The following is a 25,518-nucleotide window of genomic DNA, read 5'->3' on the forward strand; positions in this document are numbered from 1 at the left end:
GTTCCTACAGTCAAATGTTATGTATACATTTTGTGTATAATTTTGAATAGCGCAGATAAGGGGGGAGACAAAATGGAATCACATGAAAACAAGATCTGATGTTAAATATTCCATATAAGCTTGTTCACTTTCAGAATAGTTTTTTTTATTTGCATGCATGCATGCATCTTGCAAATTTGCCTAACTTGAAATGGGAGCTGTCTCTCTCTAAAATGAGATTAAAATATATTAAAGATATTAGCATGTTTAATTACAAGCCTGCAGCAATTCTTTTGTGCATGTATGTCTGTTTTCTGTGTTTCTGTGTAATGACAGCTTGTTGAACGTCTCAGACGATTTGTCAAATGTGACAAGGCCATGCTCATATTTATCTCTCATTAGAACACAGGCTGGCGATGGAAGAGAAAGGAGGGCTAATCATTAAAAAACACAAACTATAAGACAGCTGCTGTTTAACAGCCATTCTCTTCCTCTCTCTCCCCCTCTCCAGCTGACTATGTCTCTTCCTCTCTACATCTCACTCCTTCCCAGTCTTTCTCTCTTTCTCTCTCTCTATCTCCCTCCGGCTAGATCTGGGCCTGCTGAGTGCTTCAGTGGGAGTTTGGGGTTCAGAGTGTGTTGCTGTAATGTTATAAGGTGACCGGGGGTCAGCCTAATGCGTAACCTCAGAGCAGTAGGCCAGTAAATCATGCTGGCTGGCCCTCCCTGGCCTGTTTTGGCCAGCTCTCCCTGCTAGATTTACTACTCCGTAACCTTAGCCAGTCTGCCAGGGCTCAGGACAGCTAAATTGAATACTAAATCCAAGCTGCCGCCACCCAGCCTGCTCCTTTTTAATTGACAGCCCCCCCCTACACTCTATGTTTGTTGGCCTTTTTTTATTTTCATGAAATGAAATGTCAGGAATGGGATCTAATTGTTTTGCAGCAAAAAAAAAAAGAGAAAAAGATTGGAATAGGTACGGTTTGATTGTTTTGAAAGTCTGCTGCAAGATGTAGTTGATTTCATATAAAGTCATAGTTGGAGAGATATAAGGATTCAGTGATATGCTTGTTTGTGTGAAAATCTCATTTGCTTGGCTCAGTTTGCACAAAATGTCTCACCCTTTCTGACACATAAGGGCAGATTCTAAAATAGATCCACAGGAAAAGCATTAGCTATGATGGTATTGCCGGTGCTCCTGCCTTTTGAGGAACAATTTGGGACAGAAATATCCTGAGGTATTTAGAGCTACGGGCTTCTCTGTCCCTCTCTATCATTTTTTCTTGTTCGTTCCTCTGTTTCTCTACATTTCTCTGCCTTTCCCTCCGTTGCGCTGTACTTCTCTCCATTTGAGCGCCCACTTGCGCGTATATAAGTGTGTGTATATGCAGCTCCCTAAACACCATTGACAGTTGCAAATAAAGATGGGTGGTGAGTGTGGCGCTCTCTCCCCCTGCAATGCAAAAGGGGTTGAGTGTCATAAATCACCTTTTGATTTATCTAATCAAGCAAGGTCCTGCTGCATGCAGACATTTGTCATTGGTGGAGGTGGGGGGGGACGGTGTCAGGTTTATTCTGCCCCTCCGCTTCACTGGGCTGCAGCTGGTGGAGCCCACCTAAAGATGAAGGGATGGAGGGAAGGTGGGAAGTGAGGGGAAAGAACAGGGAGGAGGAGGAAAAGAGACACAGTCATTAAGTGTCGGGCGCAGACTCAGAAACAAAGGAAAATGAGAGGAGAGTCTCCTGCTCCTGTCTTGTTCTCAATCCTGCTCTTTCCCATTATTATTTTAGCACTATTGAGGGTAAAAATATGAAGCTGGTTAAACTATAGGCGGAGGGATATTTTAGATTTTCTCTCATGAATGCATAGTGTTTGGATTGTGGTAGCCATTGTATTCATATGTGTTACAGGTGATTATATCCTTGGAGGACACTCTACAATTTTAAATGTAATTCTATGCCTCAAAACAACTTTATTGTTCACATTCGCATGGCTTGCCATTTAAAGCTCCTAAGTGGCCATAGGGAGAACTGCTCTCTTAACATTCAAGGTTAACCAACTGTTTTTCGCGCAAGTGTCATAAGTGATGATGAAAGCACAAGGTCGAAGACGAATCTAAACCAGAAGGACAGATCTTCATGTTGCACATGCACACACAGACACACACACTACACAAACATACATTTACATTCAATATGACAGTAATCAATGGTGATCTGTGGGCTCTTTCCCCCACCGCATTGTAAATGTGTTTGCAGCCCCTTGTCTGACAATCGCCTCATCTCCTTTTGCAGGGATGTAATTTAGTTGCAAATTGACTGGAAGACGGAGGCAAAAATTGAAAGTTGAAATTAGAAATGGTCATAATAAATATGGGAGGCGGGGCGGAGGCTTTGGAAAGGTCAGGTGATGTGACGGGTGCTTCAAGGCTGGACCGATCTGACCAATGAAGTGTCAGAGGCCTGTCATGAAGCACATAATACACACACATACATGCACGTAGACACACACACACACACACACACACACACACAGACAAGCCCTGCAGGGGCCATCACAAGCAGTGGAAGACGAGATTACCTCGCTATTCTGAGCTGCAGAGCAATTCTCGGATGTTCTTGGAAATTCACATTGTGCCCTTGTGTTTTTTTTTTTTTTTCTCGACTCTCTCTCCTTCTTTCTTCCCCCCTCCCTCCCTCTCTTTTTCTTGTCACTTTCCTTGACAGGCCAATATTTCAGGCTCCAGATATAGGGGATTACAAATAAAATAAGTGGAACACCTACTTAATGCAACAGAATTAAAATGCATGAACGGGCCGGAGGAATTGATATGCGCCCAATACAAACACGAGCCACAGAATAATATGAAATACAAAATGTTTTTTTTCAACCCCCTCTCCATGTATCAGTGCTTTGATTTCCCTTTTTTTCCATTTGTGCATCTAGCGTGAAGCGTTGATTCGCAAGAGTGAGGCTCACATATTGCCTTGAGTGACCAGACGAGGGAGGGGAGGCAAAAGAGAGGAGGGGGTGGGGGGTGATGGCTTAGGGAGAGAGGGAGGAAGAGAGAAGGGGAGTAGGGAGGGAGAGTTGCTGTGTCTTTGTGTTGTGCCGAGTGGGTAAATTGCAGTGGCAGAGTATAGACGGGCCTGCATGGCTTGTATCTCAGGATGAGGCTAATGAAAGATTTATCAGTGGCTGCAGCATTTACTAAATACAACCAGAGGCTGATCTCTCCACATTGAGCCCTGCTGTTAACGTCACACACGCTTACACGCACACATACAAATATACACACACAAGTAGCACTGCTGCTGTACCACCAGCCGTGACCAAGCCCCAAAAATTTTACATCTTGTACAGACAGAGAAGTTGTTGAGCCAGCTGGGGAAATGTATACGAACTAATGAAGTGTATAATATTACCATAACATTTAATGTATGTCATGCTGTGATAATGAGCCTGCCTGAGTTTTCTACATTTCACATGTCCTCAGGACAGAAACACGTTAGTGTATATGAATGTGAATAATATAGTCCATGTTTGTATCCATGCTTATGTTGTCTTGGTGTCAAATCTTTTTTTTTAAATCATCACCTATGTCCCAATGATTCATTTGGTAGACTTGTTTATCTTATTCACTCTATTATATGTATATTAATAGTCATTTGACCACTTTGTGATCCAACACAGCCACAAAATGTCAGACATTTCAATTTATTCACTCAATTCTGTTAGTTTAATGTTCTTGATATGTTTAAGATTAATATTCCCATTTCTCATACAGTATGTATGTGTGATCTATGGGATACCATATATCAATGTGACATGGCCCTGTTACTCTCTTTCAACTCTTATGTTAAATATGTCATTCTGCTCCAGTACTCATTTCAAAACGTTCTATTTCAAAAATAAATCTACTGTTTAGCCATCAATCATTTTGCAATTTTGCAGCTTATTTAAATTGTTGTTATTTTTAATTTTTTACCTTCTGACTTTCTCTCTCCCTTCCCCGTCTGCCAGGAGTGAATGCCACATCCAAAGAGGTTACCGGACCGAATGCTATGGTTAAACATTCCCACTTGCAAGATCGACAAATTGAAAGTCCTCCCAAAAGGCCAAAGTCTGCTGAGGGGAAGACCTCTGCCAATGAGCAGGTAAATGTTTGTAGAATATCAAAAGGAAACCAGTTGTGCTACAATAGCAGTACTCGTGAAAAGGTTACATGTGTAGTTCCTAGCAACTCAAAGAAGACCAACAATGGACCTCTACTACTACTCTACTTTTCCAAAGAAAATACATCTGAAGGTTATTGAGCTTTGTGTGCATCAATTTAGAGTGGATATCTGACAATTCATATTCCAAATAAATTGTTAGATACAGAAAGCTAATAGTTAATGAGGCAGGTTCTCCTTTATATGCAGTAATGAAATCTAACCTTCGCTGTCACTGTGGGATGAGCTAATGGGAAGATACTTATGAACTGTAAGAAGCAGAAATGCTAAGCTAAGCATTTAGCAATTGCTGGCGCCAGCTTTCTATCAAAGGGTTAAACGCAGCCCACCATTCCCTCCCTGACAGAGCTTTTTAGCATCAAGCACAGTAGGCCAGTCTTTGTGTTCTTAAGTGGAATACCTGCACTAGCCTTAGGCCTCCCTCCCTGCTTCTTTCCCCCTTTTTGCATCTCTTTAAATTATATGTGTTTTTAAATTAGATTATGAAGTATTAGCTTGTCTGGTTCTGGGCCCTGCAAGGAGGGAGGACTTAGTCATTTCAGAAATGGATTCTATTAAGACAGGTGGTGGGGAGGCAGCTATGTTAAGAGTACTCCCTGTAATGAGGGCAAGGCGTAGCTTGGGAGAGTACACACCTTTGTCATCTGTAATACTGATTAGAAATTCTGGCCAATCGTGTTTTCTGCTAATAAAATTGCATGAGTTGAGAGACTTAAGTGAATTACATGAAACATGGTTGATCTACATTTTCTGTGTTAAGGTGAGCATGGGGGTTGGTGGGGAGAGGTGAATGTGGTGGGATGAGGTGAATGGGAAGTGAAGACTAGGAAAGAACAGGAAAGCTAACCTAGCCTAACCCTAAGCATGTCAAATATTGAATTTGATTTTGTAGATGTGCAGTTATTTTCAGGTGACATGGTTCTTGGTATGTCTCAATCCTTGTTTGTTATCAAACGTAATGTCCTGCTTCTTTAGCGAGGCAGTGGACAGCCAGTTACGCTAATGGCTCTGTTGTGCAAGAATGATACCCACCAAGGAGTACATCTTGTGCAAAAAGTAGTTCCTGCTCTTGGATTAATTTTTACATTGCACAGGGTGTTTTTTCTCTACTCACAATCAGATACAGTACTTATTATACCATCTTGCTTTTTTTTAGGTTCAGCAGTGTCCATATTGCAACTACAGCAGTAAAGATGCCAACCGTATGCAGCTCCATGTGATGTCCCAGCATTCCATGCAGCCAGTGATTCGCTGCCCACTGTGCCAGGATGTCCTGAGCAACAAGATTCACCTACAGCTGCATCTCACCCACCTTCACAGTGTGGCTCCTGACTGCGTGGAAAAGCTGATTATGACTGTATGTAGAAGAAATGATTATGAAGATTTTTGTGTGTGTGTGTGTGTGTGCGTGTGTGTGTGTGTGTGTGTGTGTGTGTGTGTGTGTGTGTGTGTGTCAGCAAAAATGTGTTTTTGCAAATTTGCAATTTCTTCTAAACAGGAAAAGAGTATTCAAAAGTCACTAAAAATTACTTTACTGCAAGATTTCCATAAAAGATGTCACATGCATTTATTGTACTGCCTTTAGATACTGCCATAACATTAATTGTTGTTGTCGTCTGTGGAGCAAATGCTATCTATCTAAAATAAGAAGAAGCAAATTTAAATACTTCCTCAACATTTACAAATATTTGAGATAGAATCTACCATGTCATATCATTATTTACAAATGTATATGATAATCAAAACATTTCTTCACTCTTAATAGGTTGTCGGACCTGACACAGCAACACCAAATAATATAATGCATCCCCAAACTGGACAAGACAAAGGTCTGTCTTTAATGGATTCCTCTACCTCTCTTACTGATGGGTCAGGGAAGTCTCAAGGTAAGCAGAATTTGGATTGAATTGTTTCATTTCTGTCATAAATTGGTTGTCCAAATGATAATGAAGTTGAACTGTATTAACTTTAATAAATAAATATATACATGAATAATTATTAGGTTTGTTTGGTGGTTTGTCATTTATCAGAAAAATAATGATACATATATGATGCAGTGTATTGTACTTCAAATTGTATTTTCTACTTTTAGGAAATATCTCAAAGGATGAGCTGACCAGTCAAGACAAGAATGAATTGGACATGCAGGTTGAGGATCTTAAGCCCCCAAAGGAGGCCTCAGAGGCCCCAGGCTGGAAGAGAGCCAGCGGGTTAGGGCATGATAGCAAGTCCCCTGATACCCTACAGGATCATCTCAGTGAGCTACAAAGGCTCCAGCAGCAACAACAGCAGCTCTCAGTATCTGATCGTCATGTCTACAAATATCGTTGCAACCATTGCAGCCTGGCCTTCAAGACAATGCAGAAGCTTCAGATACATTCCCAGTACCATGCCATCAGAGCAGCCACTATGTGCAGCCTTTGTCAGCGCAGCTTCAGGACATTCCTGGCCCTCAGGAAGCATTTGGAAAATGGACACCCTGAACTTAGTGAAGCTGAGGTGCAGCAACTCATTGGAAATCTGCCTCTGAATGGAGATATCACTGAGAGTGAGGCTAGGGCCTTGGAGGAAGCTCAGGCCTTTGAACATGACTTGGACAAAGATGATGAAATGGACCAGGAAGAGAAGCCCAGTCCTACAGGAAGTGACAGTAGCTCTCTGCTAGATGACATGGGAGCAGAACCAAAACGGACCCTACCATTTAGAAAAGGGCCCAACTTTACAATGGAGAAATTTTTGGACCCTTCTCGGCCTTACAAGTGCACAGTATGTAAGGAGTCCTTCACCCAGAAGAACATCCTACTAGTTCACTATAATTCAGTTTCCCACCTGCATAAGTTGAAGAAGGTTCTTCAAGAGGCGTCAAGCCCAGTTCCACAAGAGACAAGTAACAGCATTGACAACAAACCATTTAAATGCAATATTTGCAATGTTGCCTACAGCCAAAGCTCAACACTTGAAATTCATATGAGGTCAGTGCTCCACCAGACCAAAGCCAGAACAGCCAAAACAGAAATGAGCAGCAGTAGCAGTATCACTGGCACCAGTGGTCCAGTGCCTGTAAAAAGCCCAGCCCCAAGCACACAAGGGAACAACAGCAACTCAGACACTGCTAGAAGTGGAACACCCTCTGCTAACAAAGAAAACACTGTGGAACCCAAAGAAGCTAACAGCAGCAACAACACAAAACAAACAACAACTACTGACCATGTTTCAGCACAGACAAGCAGCCACCAGTCAGCGCAGTCCTCAGCCCAACTGCAACTGCAGCTTCAACATGAACTCCAGCAACAGGCTGCCTTCTTCCAGCCTCAGTTCCTTAATCCAGCTTTCTTCCCCCATTTTCCAATGACCCCAGAAGCACTGCTGCAATTTCAACAGCCACAGTTCCTCTTCCCCTTCTACATCCCAGGAGCAGAGTTCAACCTTAGCCCAGAGCTAGCACTGCATTCAGCAGCAGCTTTTGGAATGCCTGGCCTTACTGGATCATTCCTTGAGGACTTGAAGCAGCAGATGCAACAGCAACACCAGCTGCAGCAGGCTCAGGCCCAGCAACAGGCTCAGCAGCAACAGCAGCAGCAGCAAGCCTCTCAGGCACAGATGCAAATTCAGCAACAGAAAAACCAGCAACTGCAGAACCACAAATCCAAAATGGAATCCAGCACTGTGTCAGTTTCAGAAATTCAGATGTCAAGAGAGGCAGAGGACCAATTAGAAAAACAAGAAAACAGAGCCAAGATGGAAAATGCAGGTGATGCAATAAGTGATGGAGGAAAAGACAACAAAGACCCTAGAAAATCAAAGTTCCCAGAGTCATTGATTCCTCCTCCACGTATTGTGTCAGGAGCAAGGGGCAATGCAGCCAAAGCACTACTGGAGAACTTTGGATTTGAACTAGTCATCCAGTACAATGAAAACAGACAAAAAAACCAAAAGAAAAACAAAGACGGAGTTGAACAAATGGAAATGAACAATGATAAGCTTGAGTGTGGGATGTGCGGAAAACTCTTCTCCAATATGCTTATTCTCAAAAGCCATCAGGAACATGTGCACAGTCACTTTTTCCCATATGTGGAGCTGGAAAAGTTTGCCCAGCAGTACAGAGAGGCCTATGACAAACTCTATCCAATAAACCCTGCTTCACCTGAGACTCCACCACCACCGCCACCACCACCTCCCCCTCCGCCACCTCCTACTCCAGCCCCAGTGACAGCTCCTCAGCCCTCCTCTACATCAGTGACCAAGCCCCAAACCCCAGTACCTTCACCAGTGTCTGTCCCCCATCAGACCCCACACCAACCGTCTCACCAGGCAACACCACCCCAGCAACCACCCCCTCCTCCACCACCTACTGCCCCTACTGCACCTCCCCAAGTGCAGCTCCCTGTTCCCTTGGATTTGCCCCTTTTTCCACCTCTAATGATGCAGTCCGTCCAGCACCCAGGCCTGCCCCCTCAGCTTGCCCTTCAGATGCCCAGTATGGACTCTCTTTCCACAGACCTTACACAGCTCTGCCAGCAACAATTGGGTCTTGATCCAAACTTCCTCCGCCAGTCCCAGTTTAAGCGACCACGCACCCGTATCACAGATGACCAACTTAAGATTCTCCGTGCCAACTTTGACATCAACAATTCCCCCAATGAAGAGCAAATTCAGGAGATGTCAGAGAAGTCTGGCTTGCCCCAAAAAGTCATAAAGCACTGGTTCCGTAATACTCTCTTCAAAGAAAGACAGCGGAGTAAAGACTCTCCCTATAATTTCAATATTCCTCCCATTACTACATTGGAAGATATTCGAATGGAGCCCCAGCTCGGTGCACATGAATACTACAGAACTGAGTCAGCCTTCAACAAGAGGTCCTCCAGGACCAGATTCACTGATTACCAGTTGAGGGTACTTCAAGATTTCTTTGACACTAATGCCTATCCAAAGGATGATGAGATTGAGCAACTTTCCACTGTGCTCAATCTACCAACTCGGGTCATTGTGGTGTGGTTCCAGAATGCCCGCCAGAAAGCTCGCAAGACCTACGAAAACCAGGCAGATTCTAAAGATAATGAGAAAAAAGAGCTGACCAATGAGCGATACATCAGAACCAGCAACATGCAGTACCAGTGTAAAAAGTGCAACATTGTGTTCCCACGCATTTTTGACCTTATCACTCACCAGAAAAAGCTGTGTTATAAGGATGAAGATGAGGAAGGTAATGAGGACATATGTGAGGAATACATAGATAATATTGAGCAAGGTCCAGCTAGGACTACCCAAGTATCTTTCGAGCCACCCAAACAGTCCCATGGAACTGCCAGCAGTTCTGGCTCAAGCTCCCCTGTGATGGCCTCTCCTCGTGCCAGCATAGGGAAAACTTCCCCCAAGCCTGACATTGCTCCCGAAACTGAACCTAAACAAACTGAGACTGCACCCTCGCCTGTGATCAAGTCATTACCAGAACCCAGACCATCGAAGGCTTGCACACCTCAGCCACCTCCTCAGAAAGCCCCCCAGCCACAAATGTCAAGACCCCATTCCCAGCCACAGGCAGCTACAGTGCCCTCAAGTCCACTCTCCCTGGCCCTTTCCTCACTCACAAACAGCCTCTCCCACCAGATGCTTCAGTACCAGTGTGACCAGTGTAAAATTGCATTCCCCACTGTGGAGCTATGGCAGGAGCATCAGCACATGCATTTCTTGGCTGCCCAAAACCAATTTCTTCACTCTCAGTTCCTTGAAAGACCCATGGATATGCCCTATATGATATTTGACCCAAATAACCCCCTAATGGCTAGCCAGCTCTTATCTGGAAGCCTCTCCCAAATCCCCTCTCAGGGTAGCTCTGGTTTGGCCTCTGCTGCAGGCTCTGGAGCATTGAAGAGAAAACTGGATGACAAGGACGAAAGTGCTAACGATAAAGATGGTGGAAACAGTAGTGAAGAGCAACACAGAGATAAACGTTTGAGAACCACCATCACACCAGAACAACTGGAGATTCTCTACGACAAATACCTACTTGACTCAAATCCCACAAGGAAGATGTTGGACCACATTGCACGAGAGGTTGGCTTGAAAAAGAGAGTTGTGCAAGTTTGGTTCCAAAACACTCGTGCAAGAGAGAGAAAGGGGCAATTTAGGGCTATAGGGCCCTCCCAGTCCCACAAGAAATGTCCCTTTTGCAGAGCACTGTTTAAGGCTAAATCTGCTCTAGATAGCCACATACGATCTAGACACTGGCATGACGCTAAGCAGGCAGGCTTTAGCTTGCCACCAAGCCCAATGATGAATCAAGACAATGAAACAGGTGAAAGCCCAAATAAGTATAATTTCTTTGACTACCCACAGCTGCCTACCAAGACTGAGCCAAATGAGTATGAGCTGCCTGCTGCATCCTCAACCCCAGTCAAACCATCTGAGGCACAAGTAAAAAACTTCTTAAGCCCTTCATCCTTAAAAGCTGAAAACTGTGATGAAACTGAAGGGCCTAATATTAATTCAGCCGAAGCCTCATCTTATGATTTCAGTAGGATGGACTTTGATGAGACATCATCTATCAATACAGCCATTAGCGATGCTACAACTGGAGATGAGGGTAATAACAATGAGGTTGAGAGCCTCACAGCCAATGGAGGGGAAAAGCTGAGTAACAAGAGTGGCCTGGCATCAAATTCTGATAGTGCCAATGAAAGGTACCAATACAGCATGGTGAGCCCTGCCCTCAGCTTCTCTGGAAAGGACTGTGACTCTTACTTTAGCTCCAGAGATGATGAAATGGATGACTTCAATGACAGGAGTGAATCATCAAGCCTAGCTGATCCCAGTTCTCCTAGTCCCTTTGGGGCAGGTAACCCCTTCAACAAGTCCGGGAAAGGTAGCAATGCCGGGGATAGGTCAGCCCACAAACGATTCAGGACCCAGATGAGTAACCTGCAACTTAAAGTCCTCAAAGCCTGTTTTAGTGACTACCGCACTCCTACAATGCAAGAGTGTGAGATGCTTGGCAATGAGATTGGACTCCCCAAGCGTGTTGTCCAGGTGTGGTTCCAGAATGCCCGTGCTAAAGAAAAGAAATTCAAGATCAACATTGGAAAGCCATTCATGATAAGTCAAGGCTCACCAGATGGGCCCAGGCCTGAGTGTACTTTGTGTGGTGTAAAGTACACTGCCCGGATGTCCGTCAGAGACCACATCTTCTCCAAACAGCACATCGCCAAAGTGCAAGAAACCCTGGGAAACCAGGTAGATAGAGAAAAGGACTACCTAGCACCAACCACTGTCCGTCAACTGATGGCGCAGCAAGAGATGGACCGCATAAAGAAAGCTGGTGAGGGACTCAGCCTACCTGGCCAGCAGCAACAGACTGCAGTGGACAACAATAATGCACTTCACGGCCTCAGCCTACCCTCAGGCTACCCAGGGTTATCTGGCCTTCCGCCAGTGCTACTTCCTGGGGTCAATGGGCCATCATCACTTCCTGTTTTCCCACCCAACACACCTGGTGAGTTAGTATGACGAACAATGAAAAAAAAGTTAAATAGACCAGAAGCTTTATGAACTGAGTTGTATCATGCACTATTTTATTCTACTATACTACTGTTTATTCCTTATCACAGTGGTGTTTGTCAAAAAGTCTTATTTTTTAAAACTATTTTAAAATTAAAAATGGTGGGAGTTAGTGCATGTAAAATGTCATCATCAGAGTTGAACTGCTAATTGATAATTCAGAGATTTTTTACAACAAATGTATCTATATCATGGCTTTTGTTTGTGTTGTTTGTTTTTCCCCTTATTGTAGGTTTGGTATATTTATATTATAATATATTGGCAGATTGAAATTATCATAAAGCGCATGTGACAGTTTTGATCCATAACAAAATCTTAACAATAGAGATAAAGACTCAGCCAGTGACAAATTAAGCATCTTTATCTTGTCATACAAACAAATTTCCATAGTGATTTGGGGTTGAATATTTAAATATTGAATATTTCCATATTTATATACCACTGTATTTCAGCTTTAGCGTCTCCCGGTGCTGGCATGCTTGGGTTCCCTACACCAGCCACCCCCTCTCCTGCCATGTCTCTCAGCACTACCCCAACCAAGACTCTTCTGCAGACTCCTCCTCCTCCTCCTCCACCTACTCTTCCTCCTCCTGTTCCCTCCACACCTTTGGCAGCAGTAAATCATACAGAGCAGCAAGGTAAAGACTCAGAGAGAGACAGCAGCAAGAAACCAGGCAACAAGCCACCTCAGATGAAGGTGAAGGACAGAGAGAACGAGAGCGGCTCACGCCCTGAGACCCCCAGCATGGCCAAGAAAAGGGAGAAACCATGTCCAGCTCCAGGGAAACCAGGAAGTGAGACTCAACTAGACGCCACACAGCTTCAGGCACTTCAGAATGCTCTTGCTGCAAGTGATCCCAACTCTTTCTTGGGAGGGCAGTTCCTGCCCTACTTTCTACCTGGATTTCCCAACTGCTTCTCCCCCCAGCTTTCTAGAGGGGTTCAAACAGGGGGCTACTTCCCACCACTGTGTGGAATGGAGAACCTGTTTCCATATGGCCCAGCAGCAGTCCCACAAGCTGCCATGGCCGCTGGTCTCTCCCCAACCGCCCTCCTGCAGCAGTACCAGCAGTACCAGCAGTCCCTCCAGGATTCACTGCAGAAGCAACAACAGCAGCAGCAGAAACAACTTGAGCAACAGCAGAAACAACAGAAGCAGCAACAGAAACCAACCCATGTGAAGACACCCCAGAGCATACAGAGCACCACCACTAACTCCTTCAAACCAAAAGAAGCTATAGATGCTAAGGAGAACACCAACAAAGGCTCTTCAAAAAAAAGCACAAAAGAAGAACCGAAAACAAATACCAAAAGTACAATGGATTTTCCAGACGCTTTTATCGTTCCGTCCGTCAAGCATGAGTTTATATGCAGGAAGTGCCAGATGATTTTTGCTGATGAAGATTCTGTGGTGTGTCATCAAAAGTCCTTCTGTTACTTAGGACATCCTTTTACTGACCTGCAAGAGACAGTGCTTCGAAAGGCAGTGAGCAACTACACTTGTGTTGCCTGCAACGTGGTTGTTAACGGGAATGAAGCACTTGGCCAACACCTTCAGTCGAGCTTGCACAAAGAGAAAACAATCAAACAAGCAATGAGAAATGCCAAAGAGCATACTAGATTATTACCTCACTCTGTCTGCTCCCCTACTCCTAACACCACATCTACCTCGCAGTCTGCAGCTTCTTCTAATAACACCTTTCCTCATCTCTCTCACTTGTCCATGAAGTCCTGGCCAAATGTCCTGTTCCAGGCCACCACAGCCCGGAAAGCTGCTTCCTTCTCCCCGTCTGCCTCCCCCCCCCCCCCCCTCTCCTCACCTTCAACGGTTACCTCAACTTCCTGCAGCACCTCAGGGGTTCCAACCTCACTACCCACCGAGAGTTGTTCAGATGAGTCTGACAATGAGCTAAGCCAGAAGCTGGATGACTTAGATAACGCGTTGGAAGTCAAGGCTAAGTCAGCCTCTGGCCTAGACGCGAGCTTCAGTAGTATCAGAATGGATATGTTCAGTGTGTAGGAGTGACAAAAGGATCCCTTGCTTAAAGAAAAAAATAAGACTTTTTAAACTGCAGTTCCAAAGTTTCTCTTAACCCAAAAAATTACAGTACCAAATGATTGACTCAGGATTGTTTTTCCCATATTGATATGCTGGCAAGATATTGATTGATTTTTGTTATGGACAGAACTGTTGCAGATGCTTGACTGAGCTTATATTGTATACAAAAACATGGAGTAGGAAAAAATCCCACAGGCTCCCTTGGGGGGCTTGTTTCAAGCCAAAAACTCTCACGATAGCAAATTGCACCTCAGCTGGATTGTTTTCCAAATGCTAGCATGTACTGTATGGGATGACGATCCAGAACCCTCAAAGAGAATCTCTCTTAGTTTAGATAGGTGTAATTCAGTAGCTTTAAATTCTCAGGTCAGAACATAACATTTCTCATTTGTTAAAGCAGCAACAAGCCTGGGTACACTTGGCTTATAACCAAAACATGTCAAGCTTTATCGGACGCATTTCCTTGATGTGTATAGAGTACCAAGAGACAATATTACTGTTACAGTGGACGATGTGCATATCCTTTTAGTTTTGCCCTACAAAGACAGTATGGTTTTGCCACTGAGGGAATTTAGAATGGTGAAGTAAATGTGTATGATGCCCCTGTGTTTGCCAGTTTGTATTACAACAAGCTGTATCTATTTCCCACCCCCTTTTTTCTTGTAGTATATACTAATCTGTGCCAACTCTTACCTTCTCACTTTACCTCTGCTCACACCCTTTTCTGAAGAGGTAATAACTCTAGTTTTGATAGACTCTCTCGGATTATGTGAATATAACATTTTTCATTTGTGAATTGCTGTACTGTTACGGTACCTGCTTGTGTCTGGACTATAGTGCACTTATTTTGTTTTTATTTGTCGTTTTATTTTTTGAGTAGGCCATTTGTTAATTTAATAGAATTTTTCTGTTTGTATGTATGTTTGTGTTTTAATTATTATTTGTCTATTGAAGCAGCATATTGGTCCATATTTGTTACAGGATTGATGCCTAACAATCTAGAGACCTATTTAACAATTGGTGCATCCATGAAAGCAGTACTGTATACTTGAAACTGTTAAGGTACAAGTTGGTCACATGTTAAAAAAAAAGGTATGATCATTTGCTATACGTTTGCAAACATGCTGCTTTAAAAGGGGACAACAGCATTTTTGTTGTATATTAAAAACATTTTCATGTACTTAAAACAGTGTTACACCTATACGCAGCCATTTAGTGCATAGGTTGACGTCCTCCCATTAATTCTCTGGGCACTTCTGATGATCTACAGTTAAAGTCAACATTTTAATTTTTTCCACATTTAGTGATTTCAACATTGCAAAGTATTACCTTACAAAGTTTTGCTGCTACTGTGTAATGTTATTTTGCTTGCCATAAATTCTCTCAACTTTCTACCAGACAAAATACTGATCCATGAATTGCTTTGCTTTGCTATTTTCTTTTTTTATATATATAATTTTGTTATTTTGCTGTGGAACTAAGAATGTGAAAGCTGTCAAAGGGTGTTCAATTTTTTACGAATCACTTTCTAGTTTGGTAATTGAAACCAATGTGATTCATTCCAAAGTAACAGAAGGCTATTTGTATGAAAGAAACAGGCTCGTGAACAAAGAAAGCTACGCTGTTGTACATATTCGTAGTTGGCTGTGCATGGTACAAATTTATTAATATGAAGAAATGCAAAAATGTATTGCTTTTGGTATTTCCTATTCTGAGATGAGCAAGTAGCATGTAATGCAACTGTTTGACAGGTTAAATCAAATCATGCTTAGTTATTGTTTCAAACAATGGAATCAAGTAACATTTCCTCTTCTGTTTTATTATTGTAAAGGTGTTTTCTTTTCAAAGTTTTAAAGCAAAATGTCAGTTTTTAATTTTCTGCGTGAGCTTTTAAATTGTCATTATTTGGATTTTTAGTATTTTTACATTTACTTTAATCCTGAAGACACTTTTCGATTGTGTTTCATAAGAGACATCCTGGCCTCCCAAGGTGCAATTCTGCCATTGTACAAACATGAGCGACTGTCCTGATTCCAAAGGCTTTCACAACTCTGGCTTTTTGCCTTTCCCCACTTTGTGGCTCAGCATTATAAGACTGAACTGTCAGCTAGCATCATGTGCTAAGATGTTAGCATCAGACAGGACGCTTTCCACACCAAGGACTGGTAAAAGCTAACAAACCAACAAAAAGGATGGTCCAACAATATAACTGTACATAGATATTGCAACTGCACAGCAGCCAAAAAGAAAAAAAAAAAGAACTTTTTAAAAAAATGGATGGATTGTGTCATGTTTATGGGGACAGCCTTCAAAAGGTTGAATTTGGAATTGTTCTTCTGGATGTCAAAGGGATTTTCATGGCGCAATCATATCCTACACAATATGTACTCTTCAACATCTGGGTTACATAGGAAATGCACCCTGAGGTTTTAATAAGAAGAAGCCCCTATGGCTAAAACTTTAAATAAACTAAACCAAAAATGTTATTGATGTTTTATATATAGAGAGTAGTCGCATTAGTTTTTGTTACTGTACTGTTTGAGGTCTCAACTGTACCGTATCACGGTAATAACATGGTTTTGAAACCTTTTTTTTATTTTGTCACAGACCTGTTGTCATAGTTGAAATGACGTTTATTGTAGATGGTATTTGAACAACTTCTGGAAATAGTTCATCAAGTATGTTTGTTGCTCATTGTTGTGATACATTAAAAACTGTATCTGCAAACCAGTTTGGTCTCATCAAAAATTCTTTATTTCATTTTCACTCTTCCATGTTCTAATCCGCTTATTATCTTATGACGTTTCACGAAGTTTTCACTTTTCACGAATCTGATTGATTGGCAATTGATTGTCAATTTGACAATAATTTAGCATATAATCAAATTAAAAATATACTTAGTATGTTGTGATTATATCGCTGCTAAGGGGTGTTGTTTGGCGTGACGCAAAGCGGAGGGTATGAAAATATGAAAGTTATTATCACATTCCAATTTAAATAGATTTTTATTAATAAATAATCATGTTCACAATAAAATAGACCCTCCTGGGCTGGCTGGCTGCACATATTGAGGCGGCAGCTAGCACAGGCTATTTCTTTTGCTTAACACTAAAAGAAAGGCACACAATAACATTAACAAACTAACCGATCAAGACAGCACTAGACCACAGCTAATCGATCAAGGCAGCGATAGAACAGCAGCTCAGGTAAAATTGCTGTTTTTGTCAATGGAGTCAGGTAGCTTTGAAGAGAGCATAGACAACGGCTTCAGTTGCCTAACGGAAAGGGTTGTCTGACGGCAAGGTAAAGCGGTAAAAATAGTCTAAATTTAACACTTGAAGCGATACTGAATTGCTGATTTTAAACCAGCTCTGTGTCATGGCAGTGTGTGTGCAGATGAATGGCCTCCCTCTGTGGCACCAGCTATGAGTTTTTTTAGTTTCACATTTTTTTTCCTGAAATGCAGAGTGATACTTATTGTGCAAAATTTGAATAATAGGTGCTGTATATGGTTATTATATCGCAGCTATGAACCAGTCAGATTGCTTGAATTGAGCTACCTGTTTTATAAAGGTGTTACTAGTACACTGTAAATAACAGTTGTATTAGTGCAATGTTTTTTTAATGAAGTTTTAAAAATACTACACTTTCAATTAATGCACTTCAATTAATGTCTTTGCCCAAAACTTTCAAGTATGCCTATGTCATACTGTTAACAAAATATGTATTGTGTCAACATCCCTCTTATAATTGTCATTCCACTCACTGACAGACTAAAATTCTAAATCATATAATGGGTATTTCCCGTCATTATGCTATTTGTGGTAATCTGACTCTCAACAGATGCAGGAGATTATGTTTGGAAGTGTCTGCTAATCTGGATTTGATCAGGTGCAGCTCTAGACCCCTGCCATTAAAAGAGAAATGTCCACAATAATAAATCATGACAAACAGATGTACAGCCACAACAGAGAGCAAAGATTAAAGTTATTACCTACGATTGGTGATCCTGTATGTGAGGACAAAAGTACATCATATTCTAACCTAGATTTCGAGATAGATAGATAGATAAATACATAGATAGATAGAAATTGTGTTTTGTGCTGCCGACTATATACTGCTCTTAAAATTCTATTAAGAAGCGAAATGCATGTCAGTGTGAGACAGGAGGGTGACTTTTAGATCTGAGGTCAACAGATGCTGTCACATTAAAAATTGCACCTCAGGAAAACCTCAACACAATACATCACACCCTGCCAGCGAGACGTGTCCGCCACCAGTGTCAGGGTCACGGAGAAAGCCGACATTCACAAGTCGTTAAATCCACCTAATGAAATTTCACAAGGGCAGCAAAAATGAAGGGGAAGATGAGGATCTTTTCACTCTGGCAGAATCGGCTGTGGCCTTTATTGTTTCGCTTAACACACTTCAGTGTGCAGTGAAACAGCCGCGACATGTAAAAGCCTTAAAAAAAAAGCTTTTTTTCCTCCCCCCTTCTGACTTCACCCCTCGCCCTTGACGAATGTGCTCGGCTCACAGGGTGCAACTGTTCTGCTGAATGGCCCTTTCCTGTTGCTCACCCTTAAAGCGAAGGCGGTTGCCGAGGTAGGGCTCCCCCCCCCAACGCCATATTATGGGATTGAATTGCATTTGACCTTTGTGGAGAACAATGGCTGAAGGCCTTTCATTTTTCTGGCCTTCTCAGCGCCTAGAAGAAGGACCTCTTTACTCCGCGTTTTCACTGTGGTCTGCCAGTAATTCACAAGCAGGATGACAGGGTGATCTATGCACAGTAAATGTGTGTGTGTGTGTGTGTGTGTGTGTGTGTGTGTGTGTGTGTGTGTGTGTGTGTGTGTGTGTGTGTGTGTGTATGTGTGTTTGTGTACACAAGGGTATACACAAGTGTATTGTTCGCCAATTCTGACTCATATCTACTGAAATTGCTGTTTATAGGTCAAACAAAATATAAAACCGGGAAAAATAGAGTCATTTTGATCTGACCGTATGTTGGGGGCCACCCAATCTTGCTACCTAACTGCACCGTCCTAGAATAAAAAGGCCCTCTGAAGAGAGTAGTAGTTCAGACACAGCTTTGCTAAAGAGGCCTCAGCCGTGAGCGGTCTTGCCCTGAATACACGATAAAAGGTTTACTGTAAATTCTAAATGGCGTTTTCTGCAACCCATACATCACCCATGACCATAAGGTTCCACCCTCACTGCACAGTGCACCCTCCTAGCCACAGCTTTCCAGATGATACAGTACAGAGGCTGCAGTTCAGGCAGATCTGCCTTTGAATAGCCTGCAGCCAATGGATTTTCTCTGGATAATACAATGTTTGGGACAGAGAGGCAGGGATTAGTCCAGACGGATACATCCACCACCCCCCACATGCCCAATCTAATTAGACTGGAATCAGTTTAAGATGAAAGCAAGCCCCAGCATCACCGCACTAAATACTGGAATTAGTATTCCCCGCATGGGAATTTAATGACGGAGACTGAAAATCCAATCACATTCACTCCCAGTTTAGCCTCTCATGCATTGGGCCTGGACAATGACAAAACGAAAGAACAACAACAATGATTTGTCTGTCAATAGATATTGACCAACATCACATCTGAGACCACTTGCGTATTGGCGTTACTATGTTGTCATCATTTAACGAGGATAAACAGCTTATAATCAGATATTTAAACTGTCTGTTTCTAATGTAAACCTTTGTCACATTCTGACTCTTCTTGGGGCCATCACAGAAATGAATCCAAACAGAAAATGAGGAAAGCAGAGCACGTTTTAGGACAAACAATGTCTTGTGTTTCTGTTTATTTACAATATGTTAATGTATCTGTTCATCTATGGAATTCAAATCAACATAGAGGCATGTTCAATGCCTCTATGCTGTGTTTTTGGCCCAACAAAAAAGTGAACTTGTTTTGTGAGGGAAAAAAGGACTTTGCTTGTCCTCGCTTATTTGTTCTACTTACTTAGAAGGCTGCAGTTGTACATAAAATCCTTTAACGGGGATTGGCGAAGTTAGTTATTAATCAGCTCCTTACATCAAAGACCTGATTGCTGCACAGGAATTGAAACTGTCAAATTATTGCTATCAGGCAGACATCATCAGATCCTTTTTAGTTTCTATTATCTTACAGACTTTGAGCCCACATTTGCTGATAAAAACAGAACACATTTTGCAGCAGATATTCAAATGAAACATTCTCAAAGTCTCTTGACTTTATCTTGCCCTTATTATTATGTCTCTACCTAAGTTTATGCCGGCAAGGGAACTCTATTTTAAAACCACTAAAATGCAAGCCATATTTCAGCTTCAGGTTGGTGATTAACGGCACAGACCAGAAATAACTCCGACACCTGTGTTCTATCCCAATATCTCCTACACCTGCAATTCATCCACAAAAACATTACACCTGAGAAATCAGGAAACCATTGTCCCCCGTGCACAAATACTCAACATGAAATCTTATTATTTATTGCTGGCTGTATTTAGGGGTATGCACCAAAGCAGAACCTGTTGTTTTTTCTGCTAACAGGTGTAATACAACTTTTTCAACTCATCCAACAACTGATTCTGCAAAACTTTGCTACTTTTTACCGCCCCCGGGAGGAAATTCAGTGTGCTTTTTTAGTAAATGAAGAGATAAATATTGTTTGTGCAGTTGGCAGCACTGCATCAGTGGGAAAGAGGACACAGCGATAGGCAACAAAAGGTACCATTCTTGTAGTGATGCATCCTTTAAGATGGGAAATAAACATTAACAGCATTTTTTTCTGGATTTAACCAACAATGGCCACACACAAACTAACATATGAAAAAGGCAATCTAATCTTTTTTTTTTTAAATATATATCCTTCTTTTGGCCTGCTTTTAGTGCTTGCTGCTGCAATACCTAATTTCTGAGGTACAAAAGGAGAGAAGGAAGGTGAGGAAAATGGAGGGGCAGGAGTGCACCTGGCTTATCATTGCATTGGATGAAGGATACAATCACTGCTGGCATTTCTACAAGACACACAACCAACTAACACGTATCTTAAAGCGAAAGAGAAGGAGGAGGAGGTGTGAGGAAGAGAAAAGAAAGAGAGGCAGGCCCAAGAGAAAAAAAAAACGCAGACAGACAGGCCAACAGGCTGACAGAACCTGAGTGTCAGGGACAGAGAGAACTTGAAAGAGAGAAAAAAGTAGGTGATACAGACAGCAAAATGAGCATGTGATAGAAGTGAAGTGAGAGTGAGAGCAGGAGAGAAAGAAAAGGAGGGGCGACCTGAGAGAAATCAAACACGGGCTCTGTGCAACAGAGGTACGTTGGCAAACGAGCATGTTATGGCAGCCCGCTGGGACTTCCCCGGCAGATCGTTTGTGCTGTTTCCCAATCTGTTCTGAGGAGCGGCACAGCCCCACATGGGGACGTGTGAAGGCGTCAAGATGGGATTGCTTAAGACAGATGAAACAAGGTGTTTTTTGATGCCATCTCGAGCGGACAAAAGCCTGATTTCCTGTTTTGCCTGTGACACAAAGGGTGCTGTGTAGTTTGCAGAACAGTTCAAGGCTTTTTGTTGTCAGGGCTGTAAATAACTAAACACACGAGAGGTAAAGTTATGGAGGTTCTGTATCCGCATGCCAAAAACTGAAAAATACGTTCTCTCTTTTTTGGCATTTATATTAACTTAACACCTGTAACAAATAAACAATATTACAGTCCTCTCATCAGTTTCTTACATATTTTCCTACAGTGTAAAACAACGTATAAAGTGAATATCCTGGCACACACCCATTTAACTTAAGGACAGCCACAGCTTTCTTTATATTCAATGGACCCCTGAAACAATACCATAGTAACAGAGATCAAAGTGTCAGGCTTCGTAATATTGCTTTACATTTTAAAGGGCGCTGAGCAGCCAGGCTAAGGTTTTTACAAGGCGCGCTGAGTCGTTGGGGAAATAAGTGAGCAATGGAGGAGGGAATGAAGGAATTTTAGGGGGTGATGGGATATGTCTCACTCTATGTTCACGTACACACACATACACTCACAAACTGAAATCATACCATGTGCAGCGGAAGAGCAGTCGGTGAGGAAATAGAAGCTAAATATAAGGTGACATGTTGCATTCCCCAGGTCATTCACAGGCCCTGCACCAAATGACAATGCTCCACAGCTTGTCATTTATCACACACACAAGTCCAAGTCTCACAAGGAAAATTATAAAGCAGCCAAATAAGCATGCCTTGTAATTTATAGAATCACTGATGAAGGGCTGAGGAGATGCATTGACATCAAATTTGCTCAGATGCTGGGCATTCTTATGGCCCACTTTGTGTATCAACTCAGCATCCTGGCAGGAACATTTGTAACAAAAAGCTTTTTTAATGTTTAAATGAAAATTTTAATGAGGCCCTGTATTGCTTTGCCTTTCGAGTCTTTAAGAGCCCTCTAAATCATTAAAAATTGCTCTGACTTTGATTTCAAGGTCATTTGAAGAAATAAGGCAGCCTTAAGTGGCCCTTGGACCAAAAGTGGCCTATATGCCAAAGACTGCAAATGAATGTAGCCTAATGCTTTTTAATTTGCATTCATCTTTAAAAACACAGAAGAGCCATCTCTAAGTTATAATAGGCTGAGATGGCAGTTGGAGGCCCTCTAGTCATTAGTAGCAATGCAGCTCCTCTAAAATGAAGGCCTTTCTCATCTTGTTTTTTTTTTAACTTAAGCCCATTACTACAAAGATACATTAGCCTGCTGTCCATTGCCTGTTTCTCTGCATACAATATATCTGTCTGGCTTTGTCTACGTGTGCCCACATACGTTCACATATATGCATGTATCCACTTCCTTTTCCTGCCCATGAGCATGAAACACATGCAACACCGCTATTCAGCAAACATGAAAACATGCATGAAAACAGGAGGAGACGACACGCATTGTTTGTTTAATCACGTGTTATGAGATGACTCTGTAATTATGTTGTCATTTGCCCGCTTTAACACGGCAAAACGGGGCTGCCACAGCACGCCTTGCTCCTCGCTTCCTCATATTCCTTTTTTTTAATTACAAACACCACTGTGTAGAGACTATATAGTGGCTTTTTTTTTGACAGTCACATAAAGCCTGTTTGACAGGCACTATGTGTCAACTCGTAATGCACATGAGTGTAGGGCATCAGATGAACGAATTTTACGTACTGTACTGAACTGATGAGACAGCAAATAACAGTGTGTCAAGAAGGGTCTTTCTCATTTTCTCTTATTCCCCCCATCCTTCCCTTTCAATTTTGCTTCATGTTTCCTTCTCTTCTCTGTTCAATTTCCTCGCCATTCTTTTGCCTCTTTCTTTATCTTCCTCAATGTGTGTGTGTCTTTCTCTCTTTTCCCCTCTCTCTCTCTCGCTCTCTCTCTGTCTCTCTCTCTGCGAGGGTAGGTGGTGTGTGTCTGTGAAAACTGAACATCTCCAGTGAAATTGGTTTTCTGTGGAGTAACTGATGGATCACTCTGTGTTCCTGACAGGAGTAGGGGATTGTTTATGCCATGCGAACCAATACATGTATACACACATATATATACACACACACACGCATACGCAGGGGTTTAGAGGACAAGGGGGTTGTTTATGCTGAAGCAGAATTAATTTTTATGAGCCGTAGATTGCTGTTTATGGGGGAAAATACTCTTTTAAGCTGCAAGAGATGTAATCTAGATTGTAGCATTCCCAACAATGAATTATGGTTTCAGAGGCAACAGCTGCAGCAACCTTCCTCTCACCCTCCATTTCCTCAGCGCACACACTCACTCTCACACACACACACACACACACACACACACACACACACACACACACACACACACACACACACACACACACACAAACACACAGATTAGTAGCAAAATGTTACTGCTTTCAAAAACAAATGACTTCATATGCCCGGCAAAATCAGGCACATCTATATACACACATAGATCCTGAACATCTAACTGTAAACTAGTTAAACAAAGGAATAATTCCCATTTTTGGCCTTAACAATGTTGTTATCATTTTTTTCTATAACACCAGCAACCTCTATTAGAAAAGGTGAGAAATGATTCCATTACCAGCAATCTCTCCTCTTCCTCTTCTTCTACACACGTGTGTAGTACTACACACACTCTTGATGGAGGAAGCTTTCTTACGTTATTATTCCAGCATCTAAGGTAGCATTGGCTAACACGCGTACACAAAAGGTCTGAATTTACCACCACAGTGCATCCGATGCTTGCTTGCTTGGATAACACACACACACACACACACACACACACACACACACACACACACACACACACACACACACACACACACACACACACATACACACACACACACACACAAGCATTTACAGACAAGACTTGCTATAAAATGAAAGAGGCCTTAAAGTTACCATTATGTTCCAACTCTCTTGACCTCTTCACGGCTTTGCAGTTCCCAAAATGTTTTATGTATTGCTCTGATGTCGCCCTCCACAGAGACATGATACCCTTCAGCACAGATAGACACAACAAATGCACCAAATTATTTATTACTCATGACAGTCATATGAATGTCTTTAATAATGATATAATTACAAAACCAATCTTAAAGACAAAATCAACTGTTATAATCTAGTTTGGGTACATTTTAATATTTTGAATATTGCTTTGAAACTAAATCTTGTAGATCTGAGCCACAGCTAAAAATAAGAGTTTGCATGTGTTAACAACCACTCAATAATTAATGAACATAATTAGTTTTATATATTTTTCAAACTAATGTAATTATTGAATAATGATCAATAAAATTGTGTCCTGTACTGTTCATGACCAAAAACATGCTGTCCAGTCTCATGCAGAAGACGTCCTTGATTTAACCTGGCGTATCATTACTGAATACAGGTGGAATAAAATACTTTATTTAGTGAAGACAAAAGTTAATAATGCTAAACATATGACTTCTTGCACAGTCAACTGTATTAATGTGTGTTGGAAATAAAGGTTTTTATTCAGAGATTAAATTCATTCCCTGTGTCTTTTTCCCCCCAGTTTTTTATCAGCACTCATGCAATAACTCGAGCGAAGATGGAGCAAATGTATTCCACCCATATGTATGAATGAATGAATGAATATGATTACCAAGTCTTGGACTCTCTCAAGGACAAAGTGCTGTGTTCTTCCTGCATATGCTGCATTTTAAAAAACAATGTTCACCTTTATCCATGTCTCAGTTCTGGATCCACGCATGTAGCTTTGAATTCGAATTTTGTGAGTTTAATTTTCTTTTCCTTTGTGTGTGTGTGTGTGTGTGTGTGTGTGTGTAAGTGGTGGGGGAGTGGGGGTGGGTATCTTCATGTGGAATTAAAGGTTCATATAGTATAACCTATGTATGTGCTGGGACTGTCCATGCTGCTTGTGGTGGCATAATCTACTTCCTTCCACACACACACACACACACACACACACACACACACACACACACACACACTCACTCACTCACTCACACACACATACACACCCAAATACCAATCTTCCCCTGGTCCCCTCCCTCACCTCCTCAGTAACTGTCACATTCAAATGCAGCCATTTGCAAGTGACGTACCCAGGAAATGCTGTCCTGTAATTGTGTCGCTCTGTCTTCCTGTGGTGAGGTAGCCGGTGGCTTGCCGCCTGCCTGCC

At 42.1% G+C, this 25,518-nt stretch overlaps 1 protein-coding gene across 4 annotated transcripts in view; it reads left to right on the forward strand.

Annotated features, from left to right (window-relative positions):
* The window catches only part of zfhx4 (zinc finger homeobox 4), an 86,359-nt gene extending 69,801 nt beyond the window's left edge, over window positions 1-16,558 (forward strand). For 3 of the 4 annotated variants that reach the window (XM_035999836.1, XM_031301322.2, XM_035999839.1), the window contains exons 8-12: window positions 4,004-4,137; window positions 5,372-5,572; window positions 5,981-6,101; window positions 6,308-11,704; window positions 12,222-13,789. In XM_035999836.1, the coding sequence (XP_035855729.1) occupies window positions 4,004-4,137; window positions 5,372-5,572; window positions 5,981-6,101; window positions 6,308-11,704; window positions 12,222-13,789 (7,421 nt within the window). Of the gene's footprint in view, window positions 1-4,003; window positions 4,138-5,371; window positions 5,573-5,980; window positions 6,102-6,307; window positions 11,705-12,221 lie in introns of all 4 variants that reach the window. The other variant, XM_035999842.1, reaches the window with a different exon arrangement.
* Window positions 16,559-25,518: the final 8,960 nt, after the last annotated feature.

This window comes from Sander lucioperca, chromosome 1, assembly GCF_008315115.2.
Source record: "Sander lucioperca isolate FBNREF2018 chromosome 1, SLUC_FBN_1.2, whole genome shotgun sequence".
Classification (NCBI taxonomy): Eukaryota; Metazoa; Chordata; class Actinopteri; order Perciformes; family Percidae; genus Sander; species Sander lucioperca.